General features: G+C 38.2%; 1 protein-coding gene across 3 annotated transcripts in view; it reads left to right on the top strand.

Annotated features, from left to right (window-relative positions):
- eml2 (EMAP like 2) overlaps positions 1–25,950 on the top strand; it is a 44,970-nt gene that overhangs the window by 6,479 nt on the left and 12,541 nt on the right. The window contains exons 1-4 of one of the 3 annotated variants that reach the window (XM_066703927.1): positions 13,334–13,423; positions 19,713–19,898; positions 20,057–20,186; positions 22,722–22,835. In XM_066703927.1, the coding sequence (XP_066560024.1) occupies positions 13,357–13,423; positions 19,713–19,898; positions 20,057–20,186; positions 22,722–22,835 (497 nt within the window). In that variant the 5' untranslated portion in view covers positions 13,334–13,356. Of the gene's footprint in view, positions 1–13,333; positions 13,424–19,712; positions 19,899–20,056; positions 20,187–22,721; positions 22,836–23,864; positions 24,021–25,950 lie in introns of those variants that run through there. The other 2 variants (XM_066703926.1, XM_066703928.1) reach the window with 2 other exon arrangements.

The raw sequence follows: 25,950 nt of genomic DNA, 5'->3' as shown, positions 1-25,950 counted from the left end.
CCTCTGTGTAGTGTTGGTAGCGGGCCAGAGACAATTATATTCTGACATTGTTTTTTCGCTGTCTTGTATAGTGATGTAAAGTTTATTTTTCAAATCTCTGATTGTCTATGTCTAATATCGTTAGTGCCAACGTGAATAACCAGAGTAGAAACTTTACCGCTGGGCAGTTCGTCTAATTTAGCTTCGATGTCAGAGACTCTGGCTCCCGGGAGGCATTTGACTTCTACTGCTGGTGACACAATCTTTATTTTTCTGACTATGGAGTCTCCAATAATGAGCCCCTTCGCAGCAGACACACCGCTGAGGGGTTCAAATCTGTTTGCGCTTCGGATGGGAAACCAGTGCGCCGGAGCTCTAGCTTTTGATTTCACGCATCTAGAGCCCCTTTTTACCGAGACCCAGCGATCTTGCTGTGACTGTGGAGTTGCCGGAGTGGGCCTCTCGCTGGCTACAGAGGACGAATCCGTTTTTCTACAGACCAAGTCAAGCCAATTTTCGGCCTCTTGTATTTTTCTAAGAGTATCTACGTGCTCCTCCAACACCCGTGCTCGTTCCGCCAACTCCTTATTAACTACGCATTTTGTGCATGTAAAATTATCATTATGGTCGGTGGATCTAACCATGGTAAACATGCTGTACGACAAACAGTAAATGGATATATAATGGATATACAAGATATATATAAGGACTCCAGGATTTTGGACCAGTGTTCTTACAGCCATGCTACAAAGGATATGAGGGCTACATTTCATCAGTCTACCTTAATATTCAGTCCGTAATCTTTTTCATTCTTATGTGTTTTATGGTTACAGTGTATTTTCTATTAAATCGACTCCTCAGTGGTAGTAATCCATTGGACATCCAGTTTAAAGCAACACACAAGATGGCAGAGTCTTGGTTTTCTGTGACCTTGGCAGATTATGTAACAGGCTCATCCACTCATCCACCCATCTTTTGGTGTTCAGTCATTACCCCCAACCTAATGTATTCCTCTTCAGCCCCCAAAGAGTTCATGCATTTGCTGCAAAGACAAAGCTCCACGTGTTTCTCAAAATCATGGTAATTTTTCTTGTTTGAAATCATCTTGCCGCCACAGTCCTTTTCCTTACCTCCTGTCACTAGAGGTGATTCAGGAAGACATCTGCCTCCACACCACACACTGGATGTCCGATATCGCACGACTTCATCCCACCATTAAGTCATCACGGGCAAGTGGGTGATGAAAATGTAAATATGTTTACCATACACTGATGGTGCATGTATTATGTCTTTAAGGCAGGGCATCTGACACGTTTACCATTGTGTGGACTCTTAGCACCTAAAGGGCACACGTGGAGGTAGGGGTGTGTGTGTGGGGGGCTAGGTTAACATGCAGAATGTGTACATTGTATAACTAATGATGACACATCAACTCATCCTCTGCTTATCCTTGTTGTTATTTTTTAACAGAATCCTATATTTATACACCATAGCTTGCAGATTAATTAAAACACCCCTGTTGCTTCAATGGGCAGGATATAATGTGCGGATCACAGCAAGCCACTGTAGCTGAAAATGCAGATGAAATGTGAACACAAATGTTACATACACGTCATTGACTTACAACAGCAGGGCAAAACAAACGCAGGGCCAGGAAGTTTGGGAGTTGCTTACCCCTGGCAGTTGGCACCACAGAAGAGTACTTTAGTCTTGTTCAAAGTTCCCTCTGGGAAAAACTGGGTGCGCAAACGGTTTGATTTCAAGGGACAAAAAAGGACTCCAAGCACTAAGGATACCAACACTCAACCTTCATTAGAGTAACTATTGATTGTCTCACTGTAACATTTATGTTTCTGAGTAATATTGTGTCTAGTTGAGCTACATTTGGCACTAGGATTAGGTTTAAGGCTTAGACTGCTGTTAAACTGGCTGGGAAAAGGGTAATTTCTATTTGAAGATTAACCCAAAATTATGTAATTGCAGATTAAAGATTGTAGGGTCAGCTTGCATTGGAGTTATTGCTGTTGTAAGGGCTTATAACTAGAGTATGTATTCTCCCTGAAGAAAGGAAATGCTCTCTGTGGGAAAAAAAAAATCTATAGGTAACACTTTACAATAAGTCTCCCAGTTACAGTGCATTACATAGTAGGTACTCAGTAACTACATTTATAGTTACTCATAAGAACAGTGTATTTATGCATTATTACAATGTACTTAATGTATAATAATGTTTAACGGTATATGTAAGTACACAATTGTCTGGCAAGGATGCCCACCGGGAGGCTCCCTTTGGAGCTATACTGGGCGTGGCCCACTTTTTATAAATTAAGTACATTGTAATAATGCATAATAACGCTGTACTTATGAGTAACTAAATATGTGGTTATTGAGTACCTACTATGTAAATACACTAACTAGGGGGACTTGTTGTAAAGTGATACTAATCTATAAATATGAGCTTCATTTGATATACAGGTGGGGACACAAGTTTTCTTTATCAGCGTACACTGAAATGAATATTTCTGAAGCAGCAATTGTCACCCATGGGCCTGAGAGCAGTGATTCTGTAAAGCCCAGATGGATTTCTGTGAAGACTCCCCTGAATCACTTACATAATTAAAATAACTATATAGTACAAAGCACAAGATGGCATATAAGAGAAAATGTAATTTGAGGAAAACTTAGCTGGCAGAATATTTTAATTAATCCGCTCCAGCTCACCCTCTGATAATCATTTGTGATTTTTTAGTGCTCCCGTTTATTGTGCACTTGAGTGAGAGCACACAATTCATTTAGAAGCATGCAAGACACAAAACAAACAATGCTTTCTTTAATTCAATACTGTATGTCACAGGCAGAGATTCTTTTATAGTAATATGAAAGGACTCTGTATACAGTTAGGTCCATAAATATTTGGACAGTGACACAATTGTCATCATTTTGGCACTGTACACCACCACAATAGATTTGAAAGGAAACAATCAATATGTCCTTTAAGTGTAGACTTTCATCTTTATTTTGAGGGTAGTTACATCCAAATTTGCTGAACAGTGTAGGAATTACACCCATTTTTATATGTGGTCACCCCAATTTTAGGGGCTCAAAAGTATTTGGACAAAAAAACATAATCATGAATTAAATTGTGAGTTTCAATACTTGGTTGCAAGTCCTTTGCAGTCAATGACTGTCTGAAGTCTGGAACCCATAGACATCACCAGATGCTGAGTTTCTTCCCTGGTGATGCTCTGCCAGGCCTGCACTGCAGCTGTCTTTAGTTCCTGCTGTTACACTTCCAATAACCCATTTTCCCCTAGATCAGTAACCCAGGGGTGAATTTTGTCTTGGAAGTGCACTGGTTCATTTAATTAATAAACTCACAGCATGGTGGGAAGAGGAGGTGTGCTATATTTGTATTTGCTTAATGTAAGTTGCTTCATTTTATCAGCTAACATAAGTCATACAAATAAAAATTTGGTAATTTAATGGTACAACCATGGTAATCTGTATATATTTACTTATATATAGCTGGTATAAATAACTGGCAAAATATTAACATGATTACAGTATTTTTGCCTGTCCAAATCTTTGGAGCCAGATGTATTGTTGAGAGCTTGGTGGACATTGTGGAAATTGTTTAGACTTATATACTGGTCTCTATATATTATAAATTATCACTATATTATCTCTATATTATAAAATACATATTGATATCTGTATTCCTGACACATGGCAGTATAGTGGCTCAGAGAGCATGACACTCATGGCTAATGTGGAAGATTGTAGGTTTGAGTCCTGGCCAGCCCAAATTGTGCCAACATTAAATATTCCAGTAAAGTGGGCTATGATAATGTGAGATACACAGAGCTGAAATAGGGCACAGCCCTTGCTGTGGAAAAGGAGTTTGCAATGATTAAAAAATCGCCCAAATTGACTAATGTACTGGAATAGTTCCAGTAAACTAATTTGTACTGTAACATTTACAATATGGCACTTCACAGTTACTCCCATTCATCAGGAACTCTGCTGCCACAGCCAGTAAGTTACTGTACATTTTATAGAACATTTTATACAGTGTGCATGTGGGGCACTGCACTGCACTGGTTTCTGTGTAATTGTTTGGGTAGGGGGTGGGGGGGTTAATATACTTTAATTGTCATGTCTGTCTGAATTTAATTGTAATAAGATAACCCATTTAACAATGCAACAAACAAGGTTCATTTTGAAATAAGCTCAAACATTTTTTTGTTGATTGGTTTTTGGTAGAGTTAAATAATGTAATCCTGTAATGCCCATTTACTGGAAATAATTTAAAAGTAATAAGCCATTGTACTCATGTCACATACTGACTCCACTTACAATGTACTGGCTTCTTGTTTGATATGGGGGAAAGGGAGAAGCTAAACAAATAAATGCCGAAGCGAACATTAATTCCTGTTGGGTGTGTTCTTGCCGCCTGACTTCCATTCGTGCGAATGTGACTGTTTGTCATTTTGCGTGGTCTGAACCCGCGGAGGAGCAGTCTGAGCTTGCACAGAGATCCCCTGAGGGCTCCAAGGTTGACAGTCAGAAATGTGTGACACTGTTGCTTTTGTCTGTTCACACACATGCCTTGGTGCTCGACTTGCAAACTTGCACAAACCTTCATATCACCAAAGGACTTTTTGTGCAGCTTCAACTTTAAAGAGTTTTCAAACTCCCGTCCACTGTGCCTGGTGACTGTTTTCTTTGTTTCTGTCTCATTAACTCCGAACTGATGCATAAGATTATAACATTGATTTACACCAAATCACATGCTTACGTCTTTCTTTTTTACAAAAAGTAAATAAATGAAGTAAATCATCACTTAAGCCATAAATTGCCATGTTTATCTTTCCCTTGCCGACCTCAGTTTTATTGGCGACTTGTGCATCTCAGCTGTAAAGCAAAGGTTATTTAAAAGCCACACAATAGTATATGGAATCATGGAGTTTATGCTGTACTGCCTGGCAGACAGGAATACATTATGTCTGAAGTGTCCATCTCAATATGGCTTTATAAATTGACATACTGTTCTTGAGGAAGAGAACAGGAAAGGAAAGCATATGTTTATGTATTTGGTTACAGCTGTAGATTGATTGATGGAAACATCCTCAGAAAGAAATATGTAAATACTACCTCTACATTAATTTTTAGTTTTCACAGATGCTTTCTATATATTTTTTCCTCTTTTTTGCTGTGAAATAATTAAACGTTTCCATTTACAGAAGCAGATGCTGCACTACAAATCTGTGTTAGACTTTATGAATCAGAAATACATTTTGGATATGAGAGACATTGTTTCTAATGAACTTTTTTCACACACAAATTTCACACAGTCTTATCTTTTTGTATGTATTCCTGTCCTGTCCTGGTCCCTGCACACCTCCTCTTTGGTGAAAAAGGCTCACCAGTGGTTACACTTCCTGTGGTGGCTGAAAGGGCTCATCTAAATTCATCTATCCTCACCACATTCTACAGGGGCACCATAGAGAGTGTGTTGACCAGCAGCATCTCTCTCTGGTATGAGAACAGTAACACCACAAATAGAAAGGCCCTGAGGAGGGTGGTGAGGTCAGCAGAGAGGATTATTGGGTCACATTGTCATCTATGGAGGACCTGGCTCAAAAATACATACTGGCCAAAGTGACCAGCATCCTGAAAGACCCCACTCACCCCTGTCATAAACTTTTCTCCCTTTTGCCTTCGGGCAAGAGATACAGAAGCCTGCGTAGCAGCACTGTCAGGTTCAGTAAAAGCTTTTACCCGGCTGCTATTATATTGTTAAACATAACACTTCAATGACTGTACCTGTCACCTATTTTATCTGCTGCTATGCAAATGTGCAATCATATTTATTGAGGTTGGTGCAATATTAATACAATTGTCTCTCACAATCTCTCCCCCTGTCCCTCACAACCCTCCCCCGTCTTGTCGTGCAATAATATATTGGTGAAATATCCACTATTTATTTAGTTATGTTTGTTGTTATTTATATCTGTGTTTTTTATCTGTGTTTTTATATGGAGCCAGGGTCGTAATTTCATTCTGCTCTGCATCTTTGATGTCTTTGCTGAATGACAATAAAGAATATTCTATTCTATTCTATTCTATTCATGAATTTAACGGTTGGTTAAGGTCTCAGTAAATCATCTCTTTGTTGTAGTTATCAGAGGTAAAACCACAGTATGGGAGAGCAAAGCTATATCAAGGTAAAGCATGGCTTAAACCAAGGCAAAATACAATTGTCTTAAAATCATAGGGAAGTTATTGGAAATTAGTCCTGTTCATTTTCCTCATAATTTAAATTGGAAAGCAGCTGCACCACTCAGAATATTCTATGATAGAATAGGAAAGGCCTTTAGGAAATTAGTCATGGGTGGCTTATGTCTTTTCCCATTTACAGCCCACTCCTATAGGGCATCTGTCATTTGTTTTGCATTTTATATAATGCCAGGCTAACAGGAATTCATGAATTTGAAATAAATAATTCCATCTGTCAAACGCATGTGCTCTCCATACTTGCATAAACTCTGAAGAAAACAGTTTCATTCTGCAGACTGGGGGAAAATACATGCCAGGTAGATTTCAAGCTGATAGAAGGACATGCTGCTCCATACAAAAAGTGACTTAGGGTGTAATAAGGAGTGTACTTCATATAGTGTACTTCATGCCTTAAGCCTGCATGTAATAATCTGTGTAATAATCACTTAGATTACAGACACTCAGTGGTGCAAGTCGATTTTAAATTATACATGTATGCCAGCTGTGACTTTGTGGTTTATCTGTAGCCCATCTTTAATTTTTCTTTTAATGCTGGATGCACATTTGTATTCTGCTTTATGCTTGAACATTTTTAGTAAGATTTGTTTCACCGCCATTTTTATAGGTCCTTGCTAAACACTAGTGATATTCAGTCAATTCATCCACCTTCAATTTAATTCTGCAGTTTGTTTCTAAGTTTCACGCCATCCAACAACATGGATACATTACCATGACAACTATTTTCTATTAGGTGTAACATTGTACAGAGCACCAGTTAATGTGTGTTGTTAGTGCAAGTGTGTATTATGTTATGCTAATAATTATATAAATAATACATATTTTAACATATCACATAAGAAATATTATGCAACATTGCTGGACAGTACAGCCTACTAAAACCTCCAACATGGTTATGACTGGGACAGTACTCTCTTACAGTCTCCTGGTAGACAGACTTCAATAACATAAAAACATAAGATCATAAGAAATGTCTCAATGTACTCTACAATTAAAGCATAGAACAAATAAACTATTGAAGATAAAAAGTCTTCATAAAAAGAATAATTTTTTAAATATAAGAACATAAGAAGAAGAACATAAGAAAGTTTACAAATGAGAGGAGGCCATTCGACCCATCGTGCTCGTTTGGTGTCCATTAATAACTGAGTGATCCAAGGATACTATCCAGTCTATTTTTAAATATTCCCAAACTTTCAGCATCTACCATATCACTGGGGAGTTTGTTCAGATTGTGACGACTCTCTGTGTAAAGAAGTGTCTCCTGTTTTCCGTTTTGAATGCCCTGAAGCCCAATTTCCATTTGTGTCCCCGGGTGTGTGTGTCCATGCTGATCTGGAAAAGCTCCTCTGGTTTGATGTGGTCGATGACCGTCATGATTTTGAAGACATGAATCTAGTCCCCACGTAGTCTCCTCTGTTCCAGGGTGAAAAGGTTCAGTTCCCTCAGTCTCTCAGTAGGACTTTCCCTTCAGACCTGGAATAAGTCTGGTTGCTCTCCTCTGAACTGCCTCTAGAGCAGCGATATCTTTCTTGAAGTGTGGAGCCCAGAACTGTACACAGTATCCAGATGAGCTCTAACTAGTGCATTGTACAGTCTGAACATCACTGCCCTTGTTTTAAATTCTACACTTTTGACAATATACCCTAACATTCTGTTTGCCTTTTTTATTGCTTCCCCACATTGTTTGGATGGAGAAAGTGAGGAGTCCACATAGACTCCTAATAACATGTGCAAATGTATCTCTTCCTCATTTTATTCACTACAAATTCAGTCCAATGCGCACTAGGGGCCGGATTAAATCAAAAATTTGACCCACCCACTAATAGCAAACTACAAACCTGTACATCAGAGCGGTTACATTTATGATTAGAAGAAAGTGGCATCTTACTAAAAATGAAGCCGCAACTCTGTACAGTTCTCTAGTTTTCTATTAGCGGGTGGGTCAAAGTTTTGATGTAATCCCAACCTAGGTTGGGTGAGTTTGGCAATGATTGAGATAAGACTCCTGTTTCACCCTGATTTTGAAACACTTTGCACTGCATAGCTCATGCTTCTTATTGTATTTAATCCATTTTGAATGTACTGTCTTATCTACATTACTGCTGTGCTGCCCCCTCTACTAAGTCTCCACCTGTGTACTGGCTCTTGATGAGCTCACTATGACCCAGGTCCTGTGGTGGAAAGGATGAGTGACACAGCTGGATAGGGCCGTCTGCCAATACATAAATAAATAAATAAATAAATAAATAAATAAAAATAATAATAATAATAATAATAATAATAATAATAATAATAGAAGAAAAGTGAAGAAAAGGACTAAACTGAAGTGAACTCCACCAGGACGATAGGCAGACTGAAACCCAAAGACTGTAGATTGCAGCCTTTTATTCTGTAGCATTATTTTCTTAACTGATTTTATTGATTTAACTTTTGCACCTTGTAGCCTTTATATTACCAGTGCAGTTTTATCTGGAGGTCTATCGTTTGCTTAATTGTAGTGCTCTCTGGCAGTGGGAGGTATTACATGGCACACCAACATCTGTACCCAGAATTGGTAATACAATTGAGAAATCTCTACATGCTAAAAGCATAGTGTAGATGAGGCACTTGTCTGATGTGATATTTGTAAACCTAAAGATATTTTACTTGTGTTTTTTGGCATTTAATAAATGGCTAGGGTCACTACAGACTTTAAATCTCCATTTTGTGTTTCCAGAAATGAGTGGAAAATTAGATTTTTTCCATCCTAATAAGAAACCGTCATGTGTAGGTGTGTGATTTAATGAACAAACATAATCCATATGATTGCTTTACACCAGAGATGGAATTAAGAATCCTATTTGCATAGCAGTTTAATCATTGTCAGGCTTAAGAAGCAAATTAAATTGTAATGAAAATGAATGACGGCACAATTATAATACTTTAGTTCCACATGTTTCTGTACAAATGTGCATTACCTTCATTGTCTCAAACAATGCAACAGCAGTCTGTTTTGTCCTGTCCATGATCCCTATGCACAGAGAGCTTGGGTTCAACATTGTGCTAAAGCTGTGACCTCTCATGACAGATTGTGAACTTCCTCGTTATTATAATTTTGTCCTTAAATGAATACATTACAAATAAAAAAACAGGGAAAAATTGTTAAATTAAGTGTCTATCATCAAATGACAGGAGAATCGGAGGTTGTTAGGTTTGCCTGGAGACCAATAAATGCTTCCTAATCACAAATCACAAAATCTGTCACCAGTTTAGTATAGTTTATTCAACGTACACACTAAAAAAAGGACAATGAAAGATATGATGTATTTTGAATGCCTTTCTTCAGAGAACTATAATATGCATATATTTAATTAGACTATGATTATTTATGATTAGTTTTCATTGTTGATGAAGAACTAAAAGCACTTGGGGAGACAAGTTGTAGACCTTGAACATGTTTCTTCAACATAGGCTACAGCACCATCTAGTGAAAGTAAACACTTTTTTCTGCTTGGCAGTCCCAGTATTCTATTTAAATGCCATTAGATTTGTTCATTTGAGATGGTGGTTCCCAACCATGGTCCTAGAAGACCCACTACCATGCTGGTTTTTGTTCCAACTGAGCTATACATTTCTTAATTGAAGCTAATTTCCTTTATCAGAGCTTTTTAATTCATTTAAACTAGAATTTTTAAATTCAGTATAGAATTGTATAAATAACTCAACCAACACAGTTTAAAAAGTCAAATCTAAGCAGATTGTTACTTCAATTAAGGTTCAATTAAGTAATTTAGCTCGGCTGGAACAAAAATCAGCAGTAGTAGTGGTCCTCCAGGATTGGGAACTCCTGATTTAAGAGTTAATTACATTTAGATAAACTAAGTAGTAAACTAAATTAGTACAGGGTGAGAGAAAGAGAGTCAGAAATTGATTAATTTATTGGCAATTTATCTGTCAATATCCTCTCACTTTTATCTTAATCTGGTTGGAAATACTAATGATTCCCTGCCCCCCCTCCCCAAAATGTAAATGTGATCCTTCTAGAACTCATATAGAGCAAATAAATTAAGACCTTACACTGCTTTTTTTTTTTTTGGACCTCAAAATGCAATGCCGGATACTTCATATAAACTTTCTGGAGTGATTGTTTGTGTCCAGCTTATAACAAAATGACAGTCAGCATAACAAAGTGTGTTTTTTCTTTCTCTCACCCACTATGTTTATGAAAAGCTCTGGCGTGAACACAGGAAAATCAGGTTCTGTATAAAATCATAGGGCTGGTTTCACAGACCCACATTAGCACTAGTTATTTTAACACTAATGTTATTTTTGTTAGAGTGGTCCTAGACTGGATCTCATCAGGGTCTGTGAACCCAGCCACTAGAATTTCAACTTCATCTAAGATCTCTCCTTATATCAGTATCTGATAGTTTGAATAAAGTAACCTGTCAAGGATATTCCAGGAAAAATTAAAAATAAATCTATTTCTCAATAAACATTGGGATTCATCATTTTGTATGACTTTATTATAATTTTCTTATCTTACTTTCTATATACTATACTATATACCATAATATAGCAATTGTGTGTGATTATATGTCTGTATTGATTGTGATTCTATTTAACTGTTATAGAAAAACAAGCTGATTGATGTGTAATTACTTGACACTGATTATTCAAAAGTTATCTTTCCCCTTTGACATTGTTTGGAAGTTTGTGTTATAGGCAGAGAATTGAGAGTGCCTCCCTGCCAGGATCTGATTGTCCTAGCTATAAAACTTCTGGATTACAATACATTCCTCCTCCCCTCCAGGCTGAAGTTGTGTGGGTAGTCTTGAGTATCCCTACTTTTAAGCCAACTGTAAAATCAGAAGCCCAATTTACTAATTTGGAAGACTCAGTGACCCATGTACTTATTATTATTATTAAATTTTTTTAGGCTGGGCACCCTGTGATGGAGCCTTAATTTAGACCATGACTGGGAAATGTTCCTTAGGTTTAATTCTTGATTTGTAGGGGTTCATTTTCAGCATCTTCCTCACTCCTGGTCCCTGATTGGTCCAGTAACTGGGTAGAGCTCGCCTCCATCTATACCAGTGGTGAACAAATTAAATCAATCAATAGGCCGCAAGTCTGGCTGTTATTTAACTGCATGGGCCGCAAAGACCCCTTTTACCACAATTACAAGCCACAAATGTTACATTTTAATGTAAAAACTGCCATATAATGCAGGAAATGCATATCAACAATGTCCTCAGCACTGGAGAGTGAGAGCATGGGTCTAGAAGAAATGTTGTGGGCTCTGTGCTACTGGCTGGTATTTGCTAAGGGGGTGTGAGTCAGTGCTGGCTAGAGTAAAGCTGGTGTGATCATTTTTTTCTCTCAGTCTCCCAGGGGTTGATCCTAAAGCACCAAGGTGCGGTGTGATGCTTCCCTCCTTCCTTCAAGACCTATAAGCTGTCTACCTGTTGAGGAAAGGGCAGTACCTCCTGTAACTGGACACAATCCTATTAAAGACTGAACTCTTAAACACTTGTGCTCTTTGTCCATCACATTCTATTTGGGAGTAGTATTGGGCGTACAACTATCGCACACTTTAGAATTAGAAGTTGATATGCTTGGAATAAGTTGGTAAGTGTTCCTCTTTTTCGAATTTGATGCTTATGGGTCATAATCTAAAGACTATCTCCACTGTATTAGGGTTGTACAAGTACATTTGTATGTGTTGTGCTTGTATTTGCTGAAGGATAACAAATGGGAATATAAAGTTTAAATATGTAATAGTTTTGACACTTATTTTGTAATAAGGGGGAGTAAACAATTTGTTTTATGTATAATTTATGATGGCAATATTACATCATACTATATAATGTAAATTAAATGAGTGCTTGCTTAAATTAAAGAGCACCTGTAAACCATCAATAACTAAAGTTAACAACATGGCTGATGATATGACATCAATTTAACCATTATAAACACACACCAAAAAGTGAGCTCTGCACTCTGTGAAAACCACTGCCCTCCAGTGTTATAGATAGTTATTACATTTGCAAGAAACCATTTTTTTCTTCTTTAATTTTCTTGCTAAAGAACATAATTTGATATGTCTTGTGAAGCACACTGTGGCCAAATCGTGGTCATTTAAGATTATAATTTGGGTACAAATGTGCTCATAAAATGTCAGACATTGTATGTTGGCATACTTTCTCCATCAAATAAACACGTTTGCTAGTATCCGTACAATTACCCCCCACAAAACGATCAATATGCCCCCAGTTCAAATTATATGTAAAACATTTGAAGCCTGGACTATCTGTGTCCTTTACCACATAACTCATTCTCAACCACACTTCCTTGGATTGACAGCAGCACAGATTAACCAAACTAATTGTACTTTGTTCATTGGGATACTATTGTTTTACCTCGCAGACCGTTACAGTCTAGTTACTAGTACTCGATCACCATCTATTGAGCCGTAGTGTAAATGAATATGAGTACAATACAAGACTTTTAAATAATCTTGAAGTACACAACGGTAATCAAATCAGCAGGTTGGTCACAGGTGCTTTTAACACAGATACACTTGCAATCAATTCTTCAGCCACGCTAATAACAGACCACAATGGGACACTCTGGGCAAGGTTTTACAACCAGTGAAATAATATTTAGACGTTTCTAAGCACTCCTTTGATGGGTATTTGAATTAGACGGTATGCTATTGCACATTATTCAAGTGTGCATGAACACGTTTGACAACTGGAATGAATCGATACACATGCATACATAGTACACACACAGGGTTATAGTTTCTTAGTAAGCAAGACGGGCAGTAAAGACAAAGCTCGAATGGGGAGGTTGTTGCTATAGAAACAGCTAAGCGAAGGCAGGACCGATGAGGGAGAGAAAGACGGAGGGAGAAAGAGAGAGAGAGAGAGAGAGAGAGAGAGAGAGAGGGACAGATGCCCAGCCAGGAAAGGCGATACAACTGCATTTCAGAGAGGCGCACAAGAAAGGGCTGTCATTTCTTTAAAGGCAGGGTTTGTGTTCAAGGTGACGAGAAGGGGGCAGTTGTTTCTTGGTGCAGATAACGGGGGGGAAATGGCTGAGAGGATCTCTTCTTACGGAAACCTTTATGACACCAGTTCTCTCCTCCAGTATTGCAACGGTAAGTTTGAATGGGGTTCCCTGTGCTTCACCCTGTTGTTACTCCCCCTTTGCTCAGATATTTGAAAGAACTCAGTGCCGTGCAGTACTATATATATATATATATATATATAGGCTATAACATCATGCACATCCAAACTGAGCAGCGATTGTTTGTGTGTGGCGTTTTGCAAATGCAGATAGCTGCGTTTCTTTCTACAAAAACATAATGTTGTACGTGCAAGGCAGACGATGCGAGCTCCACATTAGATGCACTAACTAGACCCTCAGTTGCCAGAGCGATATTTCACTGTGATTAGCTGTGAGCAAAACCGGTGTGGATTCATTTCAATGCAAACAAAAGAAGGCCGTAGGTGCGGTTTCCCTTACCGATATAGTTCTTTACCTGGCTGATGATAGTCACAATAATGAAATTGGCTTAGGTCGATTTGCAATTAGGGAGACAAGTCACATCTGTCTTGTAATAAGAAAACACTGCTATCTACAATCATGGTGATTGGTAAAGTATGGTCATATTTTATTGTCAATGAAAGATACTTTCAGATTTTAAGGTGTAGTACAGGAACATCACGGTGGCAACGGAGATAGTTACTCTATTTTACCTTGAATGTTGTGTGTATGCTGTGTTGTCGTTAAATAACCCCCAGACAGTGTTTCCCTTTAAAGAGGGTTTCATTTCTGTCCCCCCCCCCACCCCACCCCACCCCTCGTCTAACTTTGTTCAAGTTTAAGACTGCATACCATCTTCAGTTTGTGATTGTGGTAAAATATAAATGTGGTAAAACTAAAATATGTGACATCATAGAAAGTGTGAACATGATAAAATGGCAATGGGTCAGACACATTTCAAGAGGAGTAGACCAAAGACGGACAAAGGAAGTTTTCGAATGGATCCCAAGAGATGAACAGAGACTTGGAAGAAGATGACAAATGATGGGAAGATGAAATAATATACTTTGCAGGCATGAAATGGAAAAAAGCAAGCTATAGATCGAAGCAAGTGGAAACATCATGGGGAGGTCTTCATCCACCAGTTGATCAATATAGCCTGATGATGATAAATATAATATAAATTACATCTTCTACTGAAAGTATCCTCTATAAACGTATAGGCTTACATATAAAAACTGTAGGGATGATTAAAGTGCTAAATAGAAGCAGTCTCCCAACTCCTGAAACATGATGCAAGGTGTCTCTTCACATGATGTGCTAATTCACTTGAACATTTCCCACCTCACACTAAAACCATCTCCATCTGATACTGTGCAAAATATGCAGCAAAGCAACCGCAACAATGTATATTGGGAATGATAATAATATAACCGTAAACTAACAAGTCTTCTACATGCATGTGAAGAAAATTGCATGAAAAGAGCTGAAAATACCCTACCAGCCTTTCTGTGTGCAAGAATGCCAGCCTCTGTACAATAAATAAATCATTGGATTATGTGTGCTGCCTGTCGGTGACACATTACCCCTTGAGAGCATAATTGAGCAGTGCAAACAGTCCGGATTGCCTGGATATCACAGGCAGTCAGATCTTCTAGAGATTGAAGATTACCCTACACGTTAACTGCCCAATCTGCCCCATCAATGTAAACCCCCACACCTGTACTATGATGGTTTGTTTTGACTCTAGCTGTTCAGAACTGGGGATAGTGTCAGGTTATACGAGTCTTGATGCTCATTTCAAATCTTGGAACAGATTGCTGCAGGCCAGCAGTGTCTTTCAGTGAATTTCAAGTTGCTTCTTTATCAGAGTAGAAAGCTGTGCCTGGTCTCTATTATTATCTGTGTGAGGGTACAAGGTTATTGCATTTCTGTGTAACTAATGGCTCGAAAAACTGTTTGGATGAAAGATTTGTTTTTGTGTGTGTGTTGTTTTTCTGATTGAAATGTATGGTCATAATGGATATCCTGGAGCATTTTCCACACTGTATTGAAATCTGAAGGGTGTATTTATCTAGATTTTTAGTTCTATTTTGGCTTTTGTCAAGGAACACTGTAGAATCCTTATATGAGCATGTTAGAAAAAATATGTATAAAATAAGGGTATGCAGCAGCTATTGATTTAACAAATGCTGGCCTTTGCTTCGGAGAGGACTAAATAGTTTATCCCTTTATCCATGAACTGCATTCATTATTTATATGCCTTTGGTTGTTTCTATATTTAGATTGTACTTCCAATTTTGTTGGATAATGATTCCCTGGATCTTGTTAGTCCTCTCTGCTGTTGGGCTGTACGTTTGTAAAAGAAACAACATTGAAAAGTCTCATAGAGGACATGTGATAATTACAACAAAAATCCCCTGGAATATACTGGTCCTTTAATTCATTGTTTACTGTCCTTCAGATAAGCATGCAACCAAGGTCCTCTGTTATGTAGTGATCATTAAAGATGCACAGCTTGGTTACAAGAAAAGAAAAAAAAAATCATTAGCGTTGTAAGCACAGAGGTTCATAGTACTTGGCAAAACTCCAGATCCATTTACAGATCATTCAAGTTAAAAATTGTTTTTAATTTATTTCATTTGTTTTTCTTTCCTTGAATGTAGCTTCAAGGTTTGTCCTTCTTTAAGTCTTAAATTGATATCTGCTAGTATCTGTTAAGGCAGAAACCAACATTCTCTTAATTTAATTCCCTCCCTACATCAAACTCAGTATTGTGTTGTAAAGGTTTTGCAGAATGTATGGATATCCCCCCCAAGCTATTTAGTACTGTTTAAATATTCTTTCCCATGCCAGTGACAAAGCCGTCTGCATAGAAAAGTAGTGAACTGGATTCTTTCCCTTCCTGTGTGGCTGTAATGTCCCTAATGACTACATGGGCTTGGGACCAATTTAGCCTCTTACTGGAATCACAAACACAGCTACGGCATTAGCTGTATCCAATTAGGATATTGGATCCTGGCTGTCAACACAGTTTTCTTATAATGTGATGAATGCACTAATTGCGATGGACAGGGTGGAACTCTTTTTGAGGCAGAACAGCTACATCCATTAGTTGATTTCTTTGGATCTACTGTAAAAGCAGAACTATTAAACATCATTAAGCTCTTTGAAAGGTGTGCTGTGCACCTGCCATAACAGAACTGTCTGGTTTAAAACCATGATTGTGTTTCTTCCTGCTGTGAAGTTTTTGTGGGACTGAAGCTTTTTCTTTGATGCTTATAAGAACTATTTGTAAGGAAATCCTGTATCTTAAGAATCCACTGCTTTTATTCTATTTGTGGTTAAGCTTGCCACAATAATGTTGTTTTATAATGTAAATTATGCCTTGGCTGGAAGAAGATTGTAGCTTTTAATGCCTGGAAAACATGCAAATCCCTGTGGACAGTGTGTTAAGTTTTAAATAGTGGCTTTCTAGGGAAGAAATGTAGTTGGTGCACAAACAAAGGGAGTTAAATCACATCAGAGTCTGAACAGGAAACTGAATTAAGTAGAATGAGAGAAATGCATGTAAGTACACTGGGTAAGGAAAAAAAGAAAATGAGACCCATTGCTATCTGTATTTGATTTGAAAAGTCTAATTTAAATAGTCCTGGCATGTATGTTCCACAAGTCGAAACACCTGTAGCAAATGAATGTACAATAGTCATTCCTAGAGAAGAGATCACATTTTTGGTTAATAATATTTCATAGGTGTAATACTATGTTTTGAAGGCTAAGTACAGTATAATTCAGTTTAAAGCAGTATAATGAAAAGTATAGCAGTATGGGCTGTTGTAAAATATATTCCACATTATATTGTATTATGTTATCTTTGCTTGGTACGGCTCTGTGTGGAAGATGGGAAAGCCAAGTTACCCTATTTGAAAAAGATGCAAACCACCTTGTTATTCACTGAACGAAGAGATTTCCCTTCCGAGGCCGTCTATTTTAAAAGGTCACCTTCTCTTTACTATTTTACTAACACACAACTTGTTCTTCTTTTTTTTCTGCCTGGCTTATTCTCCATCCTCTCTGGGCTGTTGGGACGTTAAATTGTCTGTCTGGGCCTGAGCCAGGAAGGGATGAAAAGAGCTGCATCAGGAAATAAATCTGCAGACAGGCAGGCAGGCAGGCAGGCAGGCAGGCAGGCAGGCAGGCAGGCAAAGTGTCCGGTTTGAGAGGCAGTCTTATCCAAGTGTAGCTGGAATGGGCAGTGCTGGATGCTGGGCTGCAGACACCTGGCACACAGTCTTGTGGGATACTGACTGACTGACTGACTGACAAGGGCCATGGCAGGTAGGTAGTCAATGACAGGTAGACAAGCAGAATGTCAATAAATATTGTATTTTTCCGTCAGTTAGAGATCACTGCTGCTGCTGCTTGGGTTTAATCCTATTGTCATGCACCATCTTGAATCAAGAGTTTGCATTGCTTTAGTTTTCTCCTTCCCATGTTTCCAATCTCCCTATCTTGCTGCAGGCAAAAACAAAAAAAAATGTCTTCTGTTAAAGGAAACTCTGGTTATAGTCCAATCATTCACTTCCATTTTTTCATCCATTTTCCCCTCCGGTATATCCCAGTTATCCCATCGATCTGTATTTCTTTTAATTAAACACAACAGGAAGTTTACAATTTAAATCAACACAGGGATGAGAAGTCAGTCGGGGAGTGCGTATGCGTGCTTTGTGCAAAATATAACGTAGTTACTGTAATTAATTAGTATTGAGCCCACCAGCGGTTTGATGAATGGATCTTCAGTGCCGTCCGTTTATTCATCAATAGCCCTGACCTGGTCACCATTTTGCTGTCAATAGTATTGTGTTGCAGCATCCTTCTGGCTTAAAATGCGGCTGTTTGATCGTTGGATTTGGAATGATATCCTAGTGCAGTGCTGTACCTAAAACATCATTGGTATTTCGTGGCTAGTGTTGAAATGCAGATCTTTTCCGTCTGCTCATTGGATCCTGCCATTCAATGTGATTAGATTGTTAATATTATTAATATTATTTATTTCTTAGCAGACGCCCTTGTCCAGGGCGACTTACACAATATAAGCGCAATGGTTCTAAAGTGTTCTCTGCAGTAGTGTGCTCCTTTGTAGCTCCATTAAAGAATTGAGATGTAGACAGGATAAGTAAACCATGAACTGGTCTTGTCTTTGTAGCTGAGAAGAGATTGAATATGAAAACCTGACCCTTAAAAACAAATTGAAAATATAAGAAAGAAAGAAAATCCTTTATACTTATGTTTGTTTCTAGAACATTATATTAGTCTTATGTCTTTGACATGTAAATAAATATCGGTAATTATGTAAACCATGTCTAGATAAGAATGATTAATTATTTTTATAATATACTGTATTGCAATGACTATAACATATGCTCATGTTAAAAAAAAATGCATAGCTTTGCTGATTATATTTGAGTCATGGATAGCAAGAGGTGACATGTATAACTATTAATATCTAATCAGTGGTTAGCAGAATATTTACAATTGATTGTCTGTGAAGCAAACAGTGAGAGTTACTTAAGGTCAAAATGAATATTAGATCATAACTCCGGAAGTGTGTGTCAGTGATATTTAGGACACTTCTACAATCAGAATAGGGTTATAGAAGATACACATTTTTAAAATGCTACGAATTCTTAATAAATAAAGCCAGTACTACATTAATTTTAAGCAAAGTATTATATCATCACAAACAAAATGTATCACCCTGAAGTGTATCATTATGCCCCAGGAAGAAAACAACACCTTTTCAAATTTGCACTGTTAATGGATTAATGTTAGAAAGGCTAACATGGCACTTTGGTTTTAATTGATTTTATATCAATAAAGGTAATTGAGGTGATTAGCTTGTCCACACAGTTCAGATAACCATGTTTTTTAGATTTTTTTTTCCCCAGAAAATATATTCACACAGGGAGTTGATGAAGAAAAATGTCAGGAGATCATGTGTTTTGAAATACAGTAATGTGTCCTGCTTTATTAAAGCACTTTCTCATTATTAATAAATTAAGACTTTGTAGGTAGGATTAGAATTGGCGCATTGCACTGGCTATAAAAGTGACGTGCGATGAGACTCAGCCTGAACTGGCTGGTGTAGAGGAAGACTGCTGAGAAGAATTGAAACACAAATGCAAGGGTCAGCTGACTTTGAGAAATGATTGACAATAAGATTGGAAAGCCACAAAATTGCTTGATTTTTCCGTAGCAAATTCTACCTTAAAGCCACCTCCTGACAACCCCCCTCCCCCGAGACAATCTCACAATGTTTCTAGGCACAAACATGCTCCCCTACAGCAATGGTCCTTAAGAATAAGCCTGGCCTGGCTTGCTTGCTTTCCTTTGTCTACCAGATGACAACTTGTCAGCAAGCAGCTCCATGGAGGTGGATGACCGGCTGTCCTACCTTGAGCAGCGGGTCCAGCTACAGGAGGATGAGATCCAGGTACTGAAAGCTGCCCTGGCAGATGTACTGAGACGCCTGGGCTGCTGTGAGGAGCAGGGCCAGCTGTTTGGCAAGAGACTGGCACCCACTAAAGGTGAGGAGAGGCATGACCTTAGAACTGTTCTCTACTTGTGATAAAGTGTATATTAACACAACATCAGGTGTTGTTGTAAATGAACAGCTTGGTAATTGTCCATTTCTAAACTGATATTGTATTGTTTAATAGTTTTTTCTTTTTTCTTTGTCATTCAGTGCGTCAGCTTCTACAAGCCTTACCATCCAAGCCCCACTTCAGTAATGGGTACCTACCACAGAAAAGGCTGGGGGGCTACCCCTCCTCACCCTCCTCCCCCAAGAAGGAGCTGGTCCAGTCCATTAAGAAGTAAGTTGCGTATCTCCAAACTCAAACAGGATTTAACCTTTGTAAAATGGAAGGCTGTATTTATAGGCTACAACCATTAATTTTGATATGAAGAAAATCTTAAAGAGCTATAATCTGTTATAATCCAGTTATGCCTTTCACTTTGATGCATTAAAAGGCAGCCTTCTTCCCTGAGAGCAAAGCATTCTGGTTCTGAACCTGTAGATGTCAGTGTTGTCTTTGACCTACTGTACATGTAACCAGAACTGGTGAGGTACTAAACCGGAAGTAACTACATTCTACTACACATGCAGAGCAGGTATATCTAGGTCAGATATGCATTTCCATTATTCTAAAGCTTGTCGGAGTGCTAGCTCCAATGTCCTGCCCCAGGGTAGTTAAATCGGCTGAATATCTCCTCACTTCTCCAACTCCTCTGCATTGCGGGTGCAAAATGAGTTTAAAAATGGCAGAGCAAATGTCCTGACAGTCCCATCTGTCTTGCCACCCTTATCTGTCTTGCCCTCCTAATCTAATGATATGCGCCACTCTGCGTGATTTGATTTGAGTGTGAAATGCAGATCGCTTTTCGACTTGTCTGCTGCTGAGCGATGACAGATTGCTTGTGGGTGGGCTGTTAGATTTCCCCCTAGACCTTCAGTTTTAGAACAAAGATCATCCTAATGCCTTTTTATGCATTAGTCATCCGTTGTGTGGTTTTTGTGTTTTTGCATGTTGAAATCGAATTATTTGCTTAACCCATTAACTGCACAGCTGTAGTGGACTTGATGAATTCTCATACCCAGCGAGGGATGCCTAATGGAATTTAGGGATTCACCTCAAGTTTGCACTGCTGATCCACAATACTTTGTTGTTTTTCAGTAAATAAGGAAAGCACATATTTTGCTGAAGAGAGAACTGTGTAGCTTAAAAAACAAATGGCTGTATTTATTTGGAAAAAAAAAGACACAGCAGATTCTTGTGCATCTGTCACATTAGGATACAGAGAACAGTGATCCTGTGGTACTCGTCTGAGTCAGCAAATCTAGAAAGATTTCAAATATATGTTTTGAAATGTATGTTTACAAATTCATCAAGATGTGCACAATAAAAGGGACAAATCTCAGGCATGTTACTAGTAGCAGTTCAAGAAATGTGGTAAACATAATTGAATTGTCTTTCCAGATTTTGGTATTTGTACAGTAGGTCAATTTCTCTTCATTTTGAGAGTTTTTGGATGCTCTCAGGGGATCTCCCTCTCTCCCAACCCTCCTCCCGGTTCCTCACTCTGAAATGATCTTCAGTTTGCTCTCTGTGTCGTGTGCTTGCTTTCAGCCCTGAAGCTATCGCCACTACCTCTCACATCCCTGACAGAATTGCATCCTGTTTCTTATCAGTGTTTAAGACCCATTAGTTTGTCCAGAAGATTATTTGGTTTATGATTCATAGATTGACTGTCAGACAGGTTAAATATTATATTATAGACTGGTTTATGCCAGAAACCGTTTTGAGACATTCTTTTCAACTGACCCTCAACTACCATGCATGTAAAGAGAGTATCCATTTTAACAGCCGTATAGTGTGAATTGTGACCGCCAGATGAGTTGTGTTCAGCTTCTGTATTGTACACATTCTAATTTATTTTGCCATGCCAGCAAGCTTCAATAATAGACTGACTGTTTCCAATATCTCAAATCTCCTTCCTAATACAAATGTGAAACATGGGAACATATATTGACCCAGTTCTCTTCTGCTTAAACAAATACATTCAGTGCTATCAGTACTAAAATTAAGGAAAGTAATCAATAAACCCGGTTTACACAAAGGCCTTCTTTAACAAGGTTGCTTTCTTCCTTCTGCAATCTCCCTCTTTATTCAAAGCATGCCATGGTCTTCCCCTACCGCCATGTGACATCTGTACATGCAAGCTCTTTTGTAATAAAGAGATCTATTCCATTGCCAATTTTTCAGACTCATGCAAAAGGTATTTTATTAGATTAGTAACATAAGAATTCAGTTCCTCTTGAGATAACATTTATGCAACCAGGTCAGTTTTCATCCCTGCTATTTGACCTGTCATATTTATTGATTTTTGTCTGTTAAGAAGAAATTTAGCAGAATCTTTAAAACTCAGAAAGTTTCCACAAATTATAGTCTTTAGTCGAAGTTGAAGGTTAAAATGAACTGCAATCCATTACAGGGGGCTTGTTATTTATATTTATATATAGCACATTTGTCCAAGTGACCTACAAGGTTTACAAGAATTGTAAATCATTATTTCCAGCATTACACAAGTGTGGTTATAGGAGTATCACTGGAGTACAGTAAATGAAGCGCAAAGGCAAACAACAGTGTCCATAATCACAAAGACAGTTGGCAGCCGCGCAGGGAAGGACAGGTCAGTCACTCATAGGAGAAACAACACTGTACATTGTACTGTTTGAACTGATGGCTTAGAAAACACTAAAAAACACCCAAACAAATTTCTCTTGAATGCACCCAGATTCGATGGGCTTTAACCGGCCTGTCCTTGCTCTTGCTCTCTCTGTTGAGCAGCATGAGGAGAAGCAGCTCCACAGAGCGTCTGACCGCGGTGAGGAGGGAGGCATCGACCGACTCCAGGAGCAGGACCACATCTTCCAGCAGTTCATCCAGTGGGAAGAAAGACAGGTGACTGCTGACCAGCCCAATTTTTCTATTCAGCCTCTCCAGGGCTTATCGATCCATCTCTGGGTCCACAAGATGCTCTCTTGGGATGGCCGTGCTCCATATCAGCATGTCCTGGAGAGCCACAGTCCAGCTGATTAAGCTATAATTCCCACTTTTTGAACACTTCACACAAATGTTAGTGTCTGATCAATGAAGCAATATTGACACAGGGAAATATATTCTGAATCCACTCCCTCCCAGTTTTTATGTTTTGTCATTGAAGGGACTCCCAAGGCCCTTTGTCCATTTGTTTATTTAAGCATACAATTATTGAAGTAACTGTTGCACCAGAAGGTGGTCTTCAGAGGTCACAACCCATCCTGTGTTTCACATCGGCTGAACTCTCCAGTTCCTTAAGAGTCTGGAATAAATATAGCAATTAAACCAGATAGACTGTGGCTCTCCGGGATCAGGACTGATGGTTACAGTGTTACACAAGAGCATTAGCACACAGTGGGCCGTCATTGATCCAATCATATGTTGTTCATGCCATGTCTAACAATGTTTTTACTTTGATTGCATGAGCAGAGCACTAGCAAAGAGGAATCATCACATTGGGGGCATACTGGGTGAAATCTATGAATCTGACATCTCTTTAGTAGAGGTGGACGATTAAAATCCATTTAAGGGTGATTTTTGGAACTAAAACTAGTTTATGGACAATACGTGATGCAATATACACACAATTGTATAGGTATATTGTGTTTGTCAATTATCTGACTATAAAACATATAATTCTAAAGCTCTCACTTCAGCCCATGTATAGTTAACATATTTGTACCACCTGGACTTTGTTAATAAATATGTTTAGGAACACCCTTATTAAGTTATAAACGGCAGAGAGGGTGCTCTAATGAACTGCCAATCCCCTCCCCCTGCCTTCTTTTGCAGGCACACAGTTGTTTCAGATCATTACAGGATTGCACTGTTTGTGGGTGTGGTGTTAGTGAGGTTAGAGCTAGGAAGTGGCTTGCTATTGGTCTAGAGAACCATGTTCTGTGTCTATATAATCTAGTGGAGGAGAAGTTCCCTGTAACCAGAGAGAAAGCAGTTAGTTTTCCTGACTGAAGCCCGGCTTGCTCTACTCCAGTTTGTTTTTGCTCAGCTTGGTTGTACAGCAGCTGTCGCCATGAAAAAGTCATCCAGGTACAGTGAGACTTCCTGGTTTTTCTGTATTTTGTTGCAGTTTGGCAGCCATTAAAAACTCTAAATGAGGGGTGTGGAACTTGAGTCAAGTTTCTGGTTGTGTTGCATTTAAAAAGTGTTTTAAAGTGTTATTTAAAATAGGTATGTGTGTTTGCTTGTCTACAGCTGCACTTCTCTGCAGTTACTGGTAGACTGGAAAATAAACTGTTGCATGTACGAACAGAAGTTTGTTTAGGCCTGAAGAAGGGTAAACAAAGCAGCACCACTAACAGATACAGATGAAACCCAGATTGCTTTTATGTAATGGGGAGTCTGCACGGAGAAATTCTGAAGTTGCCTCCATTAACAATTAGTTGGTTGCAGAAGAAACAGTTATAATAGTAAAAATATAACCTTTGTTATACCTTGTATACCAAACCTTTGTTTGCTGCTTATCCACTGATGAAGACATTTGTGTAATTTATGTGTTTATACTTAAACCTGCTGTACTGATATTTTGCTACAGGCTAATCCTTATTGATAAATAGATTTTTTCAGTTGCATTGACCTTATCTTTTTGAAATAAGATTATGATTCTGGTAGAAAACTTCAATTAGGGTGGTATTTTAGTTTTGAATATATGCAAATGTATGTGATGAAGTCTTACAGTGCATTCACATATGAATGATCTAAACCTTTTTGAACTGCAATTACTAAAATTATTTCAGTTTGTTATATGTACTATATCACAGTACTGTAAAGCTTTCTCAATCAATATGTTGATACACTATACTTGAAATACTAATTAAAAATGCACACATACAGCATTGGTTACATTTAGTTTTGGGTGGATACATTTTTTTTTTTTTTATCGATTAACCAAAATCGAGGAGAAATATAAGTATTATGATTTTAACTCTGATTCATACCAGCTTTGATTTTCTTACACTCACCATATCAAATTGAAGATACATAAAACAAAAAATAATATATATTCACATTATCTTTGTGTTCAAACCAAGACATTCAGCCCTTTGTCATTGTGTGTATTGTTAGTTATTAATTCACCAGCGCAACACATTCATTTTTATATGGTACTTCATTGTTAAGGCAACTAATAAAAGTAGGGTGCAACTGAGTATTTAAAATGGCATCTTATTCATGCAGAGACTACATGACTGCATGTTTGTTAATAAACCATTCCATGAATTCTAATCCATGCCAACCTCATGATCTTCTTTAAATGTGGTTTCCTTCTGTACTGGTACTTATTGGTGCAGCATGTTCAAGCAGCTTATGAAACTCTTCTGGTCTGCATCTGAAGACCCGTGTCAACAGTGCTTAGCGGAAAATCTGCTCCTTTATGTAGCAAGAGATGTGATGGTTATAAAAGCAACATTTTAAGCAAAACACTCTTGTAATGTTAATTCTAGGATTCGTTGAACTTTTATGACTCATTCAATTACAGTACCATTTTGTCTTTGGACATCTGAAGTTGGGAATTCAATTCTTTAATTTCAGATTATGGTTAATGAATGAAATCTGCATAGAGTTGAAGATGTGTATTGTCAATTAAATGGATTATGATTAAATGTTTAAATCTGTATACCTCCAAAGTCACTTTGTGTAGGATGTGATTTGTTTGCCAACTTGCATTTGCTCTCAACTTGCATTTGTGTTCCTAAGAGCTTCAATTGACATTGTTCCTGTAGCCATGTACTAATGGAGAAACCTAAACTCCGTTTGTCTTCTGTATTTATTCACTCGGGCATTTCCAGTTTAATCCTTACAGTGGTGTACCTAAAGGACTCTGTGTTTCAGATTGGCATGACTGTTTGCACAGCCTGAAATAAGAGTTGGTGGGTGCACACAGAATGACCCCTCTCGGTAGATCAATAATTTCTCCACCATCAGACGTTGAAAACGGTTCTGAATTGAAATAGCCTTTATT

Source organism: Amia ocellicauda, chromosome 5 (genome assembly GCF_036373705.1).
Source record: "Amia ocellicauda isolate fAmiCal2 chromosome 5, fAmiCal2.hap1, whole genome shotgun sequence".
Lineage (NCBI taxonomy): Eukaryota > Metazoa > Chordata > Actinopteri > Amiiformes > Amiidae > Amia > Amia ocellicauda.
Note: the sequence above shows the minus strand (reverse complement) of the source record. Positions and strands in the feature narration are given on the sequence as shown.